Raw genomic sequence first — 10,655 nt, 5'->3', positions numbered from 1 at the left:
TGAGGCTAGTTCCTTCTCAGCCGCTGTTCTGAAGCAGCCCGCTCCTTCCAGAGCCTCCGGCTTTTTCCAGATGAATCTACAAGGAACAGTGGCTAATCACTGTGGAAGAGTTGGGAACTGAAATTCAATACCGGAGACAAGACTGTGACTGAAGGACGAGTCAGTAATTATTGCGGAAAGAGCTGGGATCTCCCGGCCTAGACAAGAGACAAGGAAAGGAACCTGGCAAGAGGATGGAAACGTTCTTCCTTCTAGCAGAGACAATCTGGTGTATCGTCTACGATTCTAACCAATAACCTCGTTACGTTCATAACCGGTTGGCTTTAGCACCGCTTTGGGCTTGTGGCCTCCCATTTCCGTCTTGTAGTCGCTGACAAACGGGTTCGGGTCCTCTTTATAGCTCAGGTTGCTCAGTGTATGGTTGACTCCTCTGTGGACGGCTTCGTCGGCCCGGATGTACATGATCAAATCTTTCATTGTTCTCTTCCCCTCGGGCATATTCCCTGTTGGGTTTTGTCGTCGTCAGCGTCGTGGAATTCTTACCAACAAAGGATGGAGACAAAGTTCTCTACCCCAAGATTTGAAGCAAGGGAAACTAACAGTATTGCACGGCCATGTCGGGGATTTTGAAGTCCTTACTACTCCACTTGTCCAACATTCCCTGGTCGATCTCGCGGATGCATCTGGTATAAGTGTGCACGGCCTCTTCTTCCAGATAGCCGACAAAGCGATGACAGATCTTGGGCGAGATCAGATACGAGAAGAATAGGGCGTTGAAGAAGACGCCTTGGGCGCCCAGGATCATGGTCTTCATGAACCAGCCGGGTTCGCACATCTTCATAAACGTCAAGAGATGCATCCGCTCGTTGTACGACTCCTCCAGAAGTGTCTCGATCCAGCCGTTGTCGCGCTTCATCCGGCGAAGAGACCGAAGATGCCGCAGCATGCCAGCAACCATTCCAGGGACGCCGGCGATGGATTCGAGGAATACGAACCGAACGAGCTGCGAAAGTTAAGAGTTAGTCGAGACCTCAACAGTGCTTTGCGACCTTGGATTTTCAACCCACCCATTGGGCTTCCGTTAAGGGCCTGGCCGCTTCGACTGCTGTGGTAGGATTCTTCTTGTCGACCTGTTGTTCTGAGCGGAGGCCTGTAGCCACATCCATCCAATATCTGTCGAATTCTCAGCCGTCCAAGCTCTGCTGATTTTGAAATTCGCTCCCCAAACTCACCGGCAGAATCTGATGAGTTTCCAGGCAAACCAGTCGCCCATGGTTTTCGGTTCTCGATGGGCTGGCTGGACGTTCAGCATTTCCTCTTCCGTATAGCCATGGTGTACCCAGGCGGGTGGCGTCTGGCGAATGAATTTCGTCTCCTGGGCTGGAAAGAAATCACGGAGTTGAGCTATACGCGTTGTTGAGAACTCTCGTGCAGAGGCCAGTTTCCTGGCATTGCGAGGGACTGGGCTGATGAAGCTGAACGGTCCGATGGGGCGGCTCTGGCTTTGTGATGAGAAGGGGCGTGACGGCGTCCCTGTTGTGGAGGAGTAATTGGCTGAAGCGATCCAGAGTGCCGCTCGATGTCTCGGAATGGCATTCCTGGCATGAGCCAGGGGAAAGGTAGCTCGGCCAATCTGGGCTACTGCTGAAGCCGAGTGGACGTTGTGTGATATTGTCGCTGTCGACAACATTGAAACAACGATCGATGCTGCTTAGTTCTGTAAGTACTGGGGTTTTCCACACGACCTTGAAGCTTGAGTAAATACTGGGTACCTTGATACTTTATATACCGGGACTCGGTATTGGCCTCACCGTTCTGATAGGGCTCTTAGGCTGACCTATACTACATGTGGATACCTACAGATATCCTTATTTTCGGGGTCCAGATGTTAGAGCTCCACAGTCGGGGTCTGGGCGAATCCTCGGCTGGGGGCTTTGTTGCCGTCCTCAAAGATGAGCACTTTCAAGCCATCATGAGATTGTCTGAGAATATGCCAAGGTGCTACTGGTCCTCTTGAGAGTAGGTTGGCGGCTTGAACTCGGCAATAAGCATCAGGCAGGCTGAGAAGGTGCAGATTTGTGCTGCCCCGCGCTGCCCTTCTTCAATTCGGGATTCTGTGATGGTCTCCAAACCAGGTAACAGATCCAAAAGAACCGCAGCTCGGAACGCCAGCACAAGAAGCGCATCATCCAGACACCTTCTCGACACTTTCTTCTCGCCGAATGGACTGAATGAGTAGTTTCTCTTTCGTCGTTTTTCCGATTATGGCTTTGCAGTATGGTGTGATGTTTTAATTGCAAAGTATTAGATTCACTCTGACGAAAGAACCGAGTGGCTTCGGATATCGCGGAAAGACCGACTACCGGTTCAAGGCCGGATACATCTTTCCGCTGTGAACCGGTAATGATGATATGAGATCGACAGACAACAAACTCAGAGGCCCAGCGAGCTTCTTCCGTACAAGCAGGGGAGTTTTGTTGCGCCATGGACGCATTTTTGGGAACAGAAGTGTTTCTCAGACTTAACTTCCCACTGGCTGTTTTGGCTAGGCTTCTCAGATTCCAGAAAACCCGACATTCAGACGGCGGTTGACGCGCATGGTCTTTAAAATATCTCCGTCGATAGACTCAAGGTGAGTGCTTTAAGCGATCTCATCGGTCGACAATGTCCCTGATTGTGGTTCGAGAGCAAAATTCTCGACATCTAAGCCTCGATAGGTTTAGCGCAGCCTTATCCATCTAGGTCGCTGCTTTTACCTACTAATAACTTCTATCCTCGAATAATGAACGGAGACAAGATATAAGGAGTGTACGCGACGCTTCGAGACACGGTACCAAGTTCATTTGCGGGATAGCAATACCAAAACTGGGAAGGGAAAACACTGATCGTCGATGGTTTCGGGTGGGCGCCCTGATGGAGCGAATGAACGTTGAAATATGTCGAACAATGAACATGTGCCCACCATCCCCGCCGTAATGCAATCCTTCTAGAACTATGCCGCCGACTTCGATGGATTCTGGTTATCATCATACTCGTCTCGACTGCACGTTCGTCCCGTCCAAGACTGCGAGACAACAATCTTCTGGGCACGATGCTACTTACTTAACCTTCTCCAAGCGGCCCATTGAATGCCTGTGTTCGATCCACTCCTTGACCGTCCTGACTTTCTGGCCCGTAACACAACTTATCGGCGGCTCTCTTCTTTGCACTTCCTTCCCGTCCTCTCCTTCAATCCCTTGAAGGACCTCCAGCAACGTATCGATGTTCGGGTGGCAGAAGTATGCCATCGAGAACCGCTCTTTACCCTGGTCCTCGGGCAACGGGGATCGAGTGACACGGTGGAGCGTGGATTTCATAAGGCCGCCTGAGAAGAACGTCATTGTCTCCCCAATATTGATGAGCACCGCCCCCGGAATAACAGGGGCATCGAGCCATATCTCGTCGTCCTTAATAGGACCGGTGTATTTTGGTGGTCGTATCTGGAGGCCGCCCACAAGATTCTGGAAGAGAATTGTGATCACTCCTTGATCTGTATGAGACCCCAGGCGAACTTTGGCGGTGTCGGTGGGTGGAAGGGCAGGGTAGTGGATGAGTCGAAGAGTGGTCATCGACGGACTTTCATGCTGATGGATCTGTGGAAGACGGTCGGCGGATAGACCTAAACCAACCCCAAGGCACGAGAGCAACGGGACGGCGATCTTCTCATGCACCTCTCCCATGAAGGCCTGAATCTCTGGATTGAATTTTTTCAGAGAGGGCGGCATAGGTTGGTCGTAAGACGCCTGCTTCCTTATCACAAATACCTCTTTCTCGTCCACGGTCGAAACGCGTTCCTTAGCCCCGTGTTCATTGAAGTAACCTTCGGTGCCGGTCTTCGCATCGTATCCAGCATTGACAATGCTGCTCCACGGCGTCGAGGATTTCTCCTCGCGAGGGGTGGTTTTGAAAAAGGTCGCGCTGACGTCGAACATGCGATCGATGGTCGGCTGCGGTAAGCCGTGGTTACTGAGGTAGAGAAACCCCCATGTTGCGCAGACTTGTTTGATTTCCCGCGCGAGGGAAGGCAGATCGGTAGAATACCGTGAGAAGTCGACGATGGGGATAGTTTCGGGTGATGGAGATATCATGGTCGCCTACCTGTTTGCTCGAAGTACAGAATTTCACGTATAAAGGAATGCACTGTAGGCAGGAAGAAAGGACGAGGGCAATGAGACTGTGTTGTCTTTCTATCCACCATCCAGGTTCGTTCAGCAGAAAGGAGGTCATGATAAGGGCACGCTTTGAATCGCTCATATACCCTCACGACAGGGTTCCCCAGGGACACTAGTGGGTGATAACAACAATGGATACCTCCGTCAAACCAATGATAGCGACCTGGTGAGCGCGTGCCCATCAATCAAACAGCTCGATCCCTCGGTGTCCTCCCGCACGATGGTGATCTAGTCAAGCGAAGCTGAGCGTCAGTCGGTCATGTCCGAGGCTTGGAAACCTGGCCGGGCATGAGCGGCCGGCGCAACAACATCTTTCAGTATACCTCTGCATTCCAGCCTTCTCGCTGCTTGTCCTCTGTTCAGTGTCAAGGCACTGGCTTCTTGTGTTCCTCACTTTCACCGCTGCAAACTTCGTGCGGCGTGCAGAGGAAAAACCCAGCTAATGTCTCCAAAGGAACAGCCTTTTGAGCAAATTGCGATGTTTTGCTGGACGGTCCATTGAGATGCGACAATTTGTGACTTGCTAATGCGCCCTACTCCGGATGGCATTTTGTAGCGTGCAATATGGCTGATGTGACACAACTGCCAATCGGGACGAAAATGGCAGATGGACCTTGCGGCGAGGGAAGTGCTTGCGGGACAACGGCATCCTTGCGCTGAGCACCTTCCTCTTTCGTGCTATGATCTGGCCAGCTGAGAGTGGAAGATGTGACTGCCATTGGGTTCGTAGCAGTCGACTGGATGCTGCATCTTCAGTTAATCGAAATCGAACTGTCAATCCGGGATCTGATCGTCAAAAGCCTGCTGAAAGATTGCACCTGGACGTGTGGAATACTCTGCTGGAAGGCCGCTTTCTGTAGCCTCCCGGAAGCAAGTTTCCAGAAACCCAACCAAAGGAACTGAATAGATCGGCAAACCCCTTTCATCCGTCCTGAATTGTTCTCAACATCTTAGTCTTGCCTCCTGGACGGCCTTCCCCAGACCTCGTCAACATCCTTCTTTCCTTTAGTCTCAGGCACATACCAGCCCACGAAAACAAAGGACACTGCTGCAATGGCAGCAAATACAAAGTACACCACACCCTTTCCCAATCTCTCGTTCACCATTGGGAAGAACTGCGCCACCACAAATGTCGAGATCCAATTTGCTGCTAGCGCCCATGACTGAGTTGCCCCAACTGCCTCAGGACCGACAAGTTCAGAAGCCAGGATGAAGGGCACCGGCCCCAAGCCAAAAGCAAAGCTGGCAACAAACAGAAGTACCGCAACTGCGGAAAGCACAGGAATGGCACTGCGTATTCCCACGGCAAGGAGAACAGATGAGGCACCCATACCGGCGATGGAGGTGAGGATACATGGCTTGCGACCCAGCACATCGGCGAGGGGGGCGAAGCCTGTAGTGGCTGCAATGTTGAGTATGCTCACAAAGATATTGAGCAGGGCGGAGTTGGATGCGAGTAAGTCCGCGAGCAGAGACACACCGTACATGACGATACTGTTGATTCCGCAAAGCTGCTGCGCCATCATGACCACAACGACTGCAAGGATTGCGCGGTTATTGGTCGGGTCTCGGAGCACGGCCAGGATCCCCATGGGTTCGGGCGCTTTGCCTCTCGAGGAGGTGTTACTGTCCGTCTGTGGCTCGTGGTCGGAATCTGCGAGCAGTGTTCGTTCCTCCTCTGTTCAAGGGTTAGACATTTCGACCAATCAAACATCACACAACACAAACCGTGTCTCTCATCGACATCCTCAACTCTCCAACCTTCTATCTCATCTTGGATATCGGCCTTCTGACCCCTGATACGTCGCAGATTGTTATTGGCTTGTCTCGGTTCTCCATGACCAGCCTGCCACTTGGGACTCTCCACTGAGAACACCAGCCCCGCAAACTGCACGACACCGATCATGCCTGCAACGGCCAGGATGACACGCCACATCTGCCCATGGCTCAGGAAGTAACCAAGGAGCTGGGTGGTGAAGATGCCCATGTTCGTCATGATTTGCGTGAAGGCACCAAAGAAACCCTTTTCCTTGGGTGGAGCGATTTCAGAGATATAAATGGGCACCACAACCACGGAGACGCCCGCGCCTAGGCCAGAGATGAAGCGGCCCGCCGAAAGGGCGCCAATATTGGGCGCCAGTGCTTCAGCAAGAGGGCCCAGCGCTAGTAAAAAGGTATTAACACGCATAGTACGTAGACGGCCATAGCGCGCGGACAAAGGGCCGGCCGCGAGAGCACCGATCAAACCGCCCAATGTGAAGATGGACGAGACAAGTCCGAGTTGAGTAGAGTTCATGGGGATGCATTGTGGCAGGCCACCCAGCGTTGACGGTGGGCCCTTCTTCGACCTAATTGATTTCGCTGCGCAAGTGATGACCTCTTGAGGAGCATTGAGCTCGGCCTAAGAATAGGTTTAGCATTGCATACGAGGGGGTAAGTGGATTATAGCAGAGGATAGAAGATCATACCAAATGATAACCAAAGAGCAGAGGTCCCAGTGTTGCAACCAAGAGCAGGTAGAGAAAATACGGGGTGAGCTCCTGAGACCATGATCTCAGCTTTGAGGCGAGGCCCATATCTGCCTGAGTTCCGTCCGCCGCAATCAACGTGATGATGTACGAAGCAGCGAGACCGCTCTGTGGTCGTCGCCTGTCCTGTAGTCGGCGACAGTTGGTAGCGAAGGAGGATGGACGACTGTGACACCGACCGACGATGGTTCGTCAGCTGGGCAAATGACTTTGGCGGAAACCAAGACGCCATCATCTAGCGTAGTTCTTGGCAAACACGTGACTTCAATACGCGTGGAGGGCGTTAGGGGTGGCTATACGTGTCACGCGTCTCTGCCGAGTACTTCACGAGCCAGATGAACGTTTGCAAGTATCCTTACTCAATCATTGAGTGGCTATGGCTGCCTAAGCGGGGCTATGCATATTGTCTCGGGTGTTTTCTAACATCTTCCCGCACCCATGCTTGTGAGATCTTTCCTGCCAGCGCGTGTTGTAACCGCCAATCAACCGTACCCCAGGTACTCGAATCCTGTCTCCATCCATGTTCCCCGTGCTCTATGCACCAGCTCTTCTTGCTGCTGCGAATACCGTCCCCGTCATGAAGTCGTATACATCTGCCGAAAAGCGGACAACAAGAGACACAGAAATTCAAGCAGCAGCGCCACCCCACTAAGAGTCAGTCAGGACCGTTGCGCAGCCTTAGCACTCAGACTTACTAGTTGAGCCACCAAGTCACTAGCCACGTCGAGGTAAGGATAAGGGCTGGAGATCTCCTTCTCCACGTTCTTGTAGCGCTTGCTGACCGGTCTCCAGTAGCCTTCTGCACCCATTTCATCGAGCCGATCAGAGCTGGTGTGACTGATGTCTCCAAAGCCGCTGGTGGGTCTGCTGTTCGTCGGACTGGTGACTGTGCTGCTGCTGGTGGGTGTCTTGTTCCTCTCGCGGTCCTTCTTCGAATCGTGCCAAATCACATTTTGATATCCATCACATTTGAAATCCACAACAAACGTTCCTTGCTCTATGGTATACAACTGAATGTCGATGAACACCCAAACTCCGATATGCTCGCTTGGGATCTTCTTGTTGAGTGCTGAGAGACTGTCGGGTCTGCTCATAGACACTTGTCCTGGTCCGGTGAACGCATCCTGGCTGTGGCCGGCCGGCTCGCCGCCAGTATTTTGTCGCGTCGTATGTCCGCTTGATGCTGGTGACTTTGCGTTTGTTTGGCTTCCGTTGGGAGAACTCATTCCCAGCACCTGTTTGACATCCTCTGAGGCATATCCGAGTTGCTCGATATGTTTCTTGAGCTGGGTTTGTGCTTCTGCCGGCAGACTGACCGCCGAACTGTGAGCGGATAGAGATGGTGCTTCGCCGGGCATCAGCAATCCCTTCTTTAAAATTCTTGCGCGAATATTGAACGGGTCTCGAGGTATGTAATAATCCTCGCCAACAAATGAAAACCGCTGTTGCATAATCTCGTGGCGTTGGCCAGGTTCTAATTCGGGTGGAGGCGGCGGAATGCCATCCTTCTCGTCCTCACCGTCTGGCATCGACTCTGATCGCAACCATGGGTTAACCTCCCACTCAGCTCCTTGAGCCTTAAGAGCGGCATACAAGCACTTCATGGCCTCCCAGGGTTGATTCCGACTGCGAATCCCAAATTGCCACCGTCTGGGCTTGGTCTTCGAAGCTGGTGGACGTTTTTCATCAGAGGGCAGAGTCGTCATACCTTCGGGTCGGCTTTTAGGGTCTCGCAACGCATTCAGAGCCGTCACAGATCGAGAATGTGGTTTCAATGCTCGTGATGTGGCCTCCTGCTCCTCTTTGGATCGATAAATGGGGTTCCCGTGTTCATCCTTAATTTCCTCGGGGATTGGACTTTCAGCGTCGTCCTTCTGATCTTGACCTTGCGTCTGATGAAGAATCATGTCAGGATCTTCGCCGTGAGCCTTTGCCTTATCGCGAATTTGAAGGAGCTCTTCATGCACATGAGGTAGTGATGTGTTCAGGACGCGGACATTTGAGATCCTGGGTTTTTCTTCTTCTCTCAATGAAGACGGAGTTTCAGATAGTGATCGACTGGCTCGGTGAGCATCTGTGCGGCTTGGAGTGAGAGGCTTGACATCCATGTCCTGGAATCGTCGTGGCGAGCCGGGGAAATTGGGATAATTTGGTTCGACCGGAGGCGAAGACGCCATAAATGATTCCAGTTCCGGGTTCTCTGTGCGGTATTGGGGAGTGCTGATCATCAACTGATTCTCTCTGACTATAAGATACGCATCTTTGATCGCGCTTGGCTCATCTTTGCTCAGAGCATCCTTCACATCCTCCTTTGCATAACCCATGGTGCGGCCGAGCTTGCCAACCACTTGCTCATGGATTTTCTCCACCACATCGAGTGGCTTTCCCGGAGCTAGTTGGCGAGGGTCGATGGCTTTGGTAGGGTCGACACCGGTATCTAGAAATTCCTCCACGGGATCAACCAAATAAGCAGGAAGATCTTTCATGAACCATTCATCTTGTCTGATTTCGGGGATGGTGATGCGGTGGACCGGATGCACTTGCAAACATCGCTTGATGAGGTTTACTGCTCCTGGCGGAGTTTGTGATGGAATATGAAATGTCCCGGCCTGGATCTTTTTGAACAGTGCAGGGATGAATTCGTCGTCGAAGGGAAGCCTGCCAACGAGAAAAACGTAGAGGATGACACCGCAACTCCAGACATCGACTTCGGGACCAGCATAGAGCTTTCCGCCAATGACTTCAGGCGCAGCATAGTTTGGGCTTCCACAACTCGTCTTCAAGAAATTGCCATCCGTCATGATGTTGCTGAGACCGAAGTCGGCGATTTTCACGTTCATGTTCTTGTCAAGGAGGAGATTTTCCGGTTTGAGATCTCGATGGACGATTTTGTGACGATGACAGTATTCGACAGCACAGATGATTTGTTGAAACAGCTTCCGTGCCTTGGCTTCGCCCAGCCGGCCATGCTTTACGATGTAGTCGAACAGTTCCATGGGGACATATTCCAGCACCATGTAGATGTCTGTCTTGGTTGTGATAACGGTGTAGAGCTTGATGATGTGCGGGTGACGCAGGAGTTGCAAGTATTGGATCTCTCTCTCGATCCGCCCTGCCATGTCTCGACTGATCAATTTGCGCCGACTGATAGTCTTCATTGCAACCTCTTGACCGGTAACCTTGTGTCTAGCGAGCTTGACTTTGCCAAATGACCCTTCACCGATATTGCGGACGAAGGCATACTGATGCAGTCGTTGCATTGCGCGGGCGGTGCCTGGAGACTCTGCCATTGGTGTCTGGCTCAAGCTGGCCCGTATCGGAGGGGAGACAACAGTGGGAAGGGACGGCCTGGAGCGGCTGGAATCGGTTTGTGGGAGGGAAATAGAGAGTTCGTCATCGTTGATCGCCGACGACATGGTGGAGGGTGAGTGTTGGTAGGCAGAGGTGCGCTCTGCCCACCGTGAAGGGTGTGGTATGAGTGTCGCGAGCCTTTCGGGTGGTTATGAGGACACAGATTGGTGTCACCAGTAATCGCTGAATTGGTGATTGAGCATCTCCAAGCCACGAATCAGTTCGAGTGAGGGTGGAGATCCTGCGCCTCCGGTCGGTGGCAAGTTGGGGTGAAGTTGAAGTAGGTTACACAGGCTGTATCCAACGACGCACGTGGATATGATGAATCTAGGGTAAATAGGTGCAAGACAACTCTGTCCGTAGGTATTTGCAGATCAGAGTCGAAAGATTCGGCGAACTGAGTAAGTGATCGTGTGGGCATCGAAGGATGCAGGATGAGGGTTGAGGCGAAACCGTCGAGAGGGGGCGCTGGTGGTTCATGTGGCTATAATGACGGGCAGCCGTCCGCTTAAGTTACCCGAATCGGCAACAGTCCCCTTTGGCGGGGTAGAATGACGCTAAATTG

At 52.2% G+C, this 10,655-nt stretch overlaps 3 protein-coding genes across 5 annotated transcripts; all 3 read right to left on the bottom strand.

Moving 5' to 3' along the window:
- Window positions 1–231: 231 nt before the first annotated feature.
- PV07_07520 lies at window positions 232–1,741 on the bottom strand. 2 transcript variants are annotated; one of them, XM_016394613.1, is made up of 4 exons: window positions 1,233–1,741; window positions 1,068–1,173; window positions 601–1,003; window positions 232–503 (listed from the first exon to the last, which is right to left on the bottom strand). In XM_016394613.1, exons 1-4 carry the CDS (start codon window positions 1,688–1,690, stop codon window positions 286–288), a joined length of 1,185 nt encoding a protein of 394 aa, XP_016248032.1. In that variant the 5' UTR covers window positions 1,691–1,741; the 3' UTR covers window positions 232–285. The 2 variants fall into 2 exon arrangements, with proteins under 2 accessions (XP_016248032.1, XP_016248033.1); XM_016394614.1 differs by having other exon boundaries at window positions 232–1,003.
- A 2,444-nt stretch (window positions 1,742–4,185) lies between these two features.
- Window positions 4,186–6,912, bottom strand: PV07_07519 (uncharacterized protein). Its single transcript, XM_016394612.1, has 3 exons — window positions 6,680–6,912; window positions 5,940–6,612; window positions 4,186–5,889 (listed from the first exon to the last, which is right to left on the bottom strand). The coding sequence occupies exons 1-3, from the start codon at window positions 6,785–6,787 to the stop codon at window positions 5,162–5,164; spliced, it is 1,509 nt and encodes a 502-aa protein (XP_016248031.1). The 5' UTR covers window positions 6,788–6,912; the 3' UTR covers window positions 4,186–5,161.
- A 169-nt stretch (window positions 6,913–7,081) lies between these two features.
- PV07_07518 lies at window positions 7,082–10,537 on the bottom strand. Of its 2 annotated transcripts, XM_016394611.1 has the most exons (2): window positions 7,435–10,537; window positions 7,082–7,387 (listed from the first exon to the last, which is right to left on the bottom strand). In XM_016394611.1, the coding sequence occupies exons 1-2, from the start codon at window positions 10,153–10,155 to the stop codon at window positions 7,367–7,369; spliced, it is 2,742 nt and encodes a 913-aa protein (XP_016248030.1). In that variant the 5' UTR covers window positions 10,156–10,537; the 3' UTR covers window positions 7,082–7,366. The 2 variants fall into 2 exon arrangements, with proteins under 2 accessions (XP_016248030.1, XP_016248029.1); XM_016394610.1 differs by having other exon boundaries at window positions 7,082–10,537.
- Between the last annotated feature and the right edge of the window lie 118 nt (window positions 10,538–10,655).

The sequence above is a fragment of the Cladophialophora immunda genome (genome assembly GCF_000835495.1).
Source record: "Cladophialophora immunda strain CBS 83496 unplaced genomic scaffold supercont1.4, whole genome shotgun sequence".
NCBI lineage: Eukaryota > Fungi > Ascomycota > Eurotiomycetes > Chaetothyriales > Herpotrichiellaceae > Cladophialophora > Cladophialophora immunda.
This window is presented reverse-complemented; position numbering and strand designations above follow the sequence as displayed.

Coding starts and splice junctions, on each gene's coding strand:
- PV07_07520 (XM_016394613.1), bottom strand. CDS start 1,690: ATGTTGTCGACAGCGACAATATCACACAACGTCCACTCGGCTTCAGCA. Junction 1,174..1,232: donor AAACTCATCAGATTCTGCCG/GTGAGTTTGGGG, acceptor AGAATTCGACAG/ATATTGGATGGATGTGGCTA. Junction 504..600: donor CGACATGGCCGTGCAATACT/GTTAGTTTCCCT, acceptor AAAACCCAACAG/GGAATATGCCCGAGGGGAAG.
- PV07_07519 (XM_016394612.1), bottom strand. CDS start 6,787: ATGGGCCTCGCCTCAAAGCTGAGATCATGGTCTCAGGAGCTCACCCCG. Junction 6,613..6,679: donor TGCTCTTTGGTTATCATTTG/GTATGATCTTCT, acceptor ACCTATTCTTAG/GCCGAGCTCAATGCTCCTCA. Junction 5,890..5,939: donor GGATGTCGATGAGAGACACG/GTTTGTGTTGTG, acceptor ACCCTTGAACAG/AGGAGGAACGAACACTGCTC.
- PV07_07518 (XM_016394610.1), bottom strand. CDS start 10,155: ATGTCGTCGGCGATCAACGATGACGAACTCTCTATTTCCCTCCCACAA.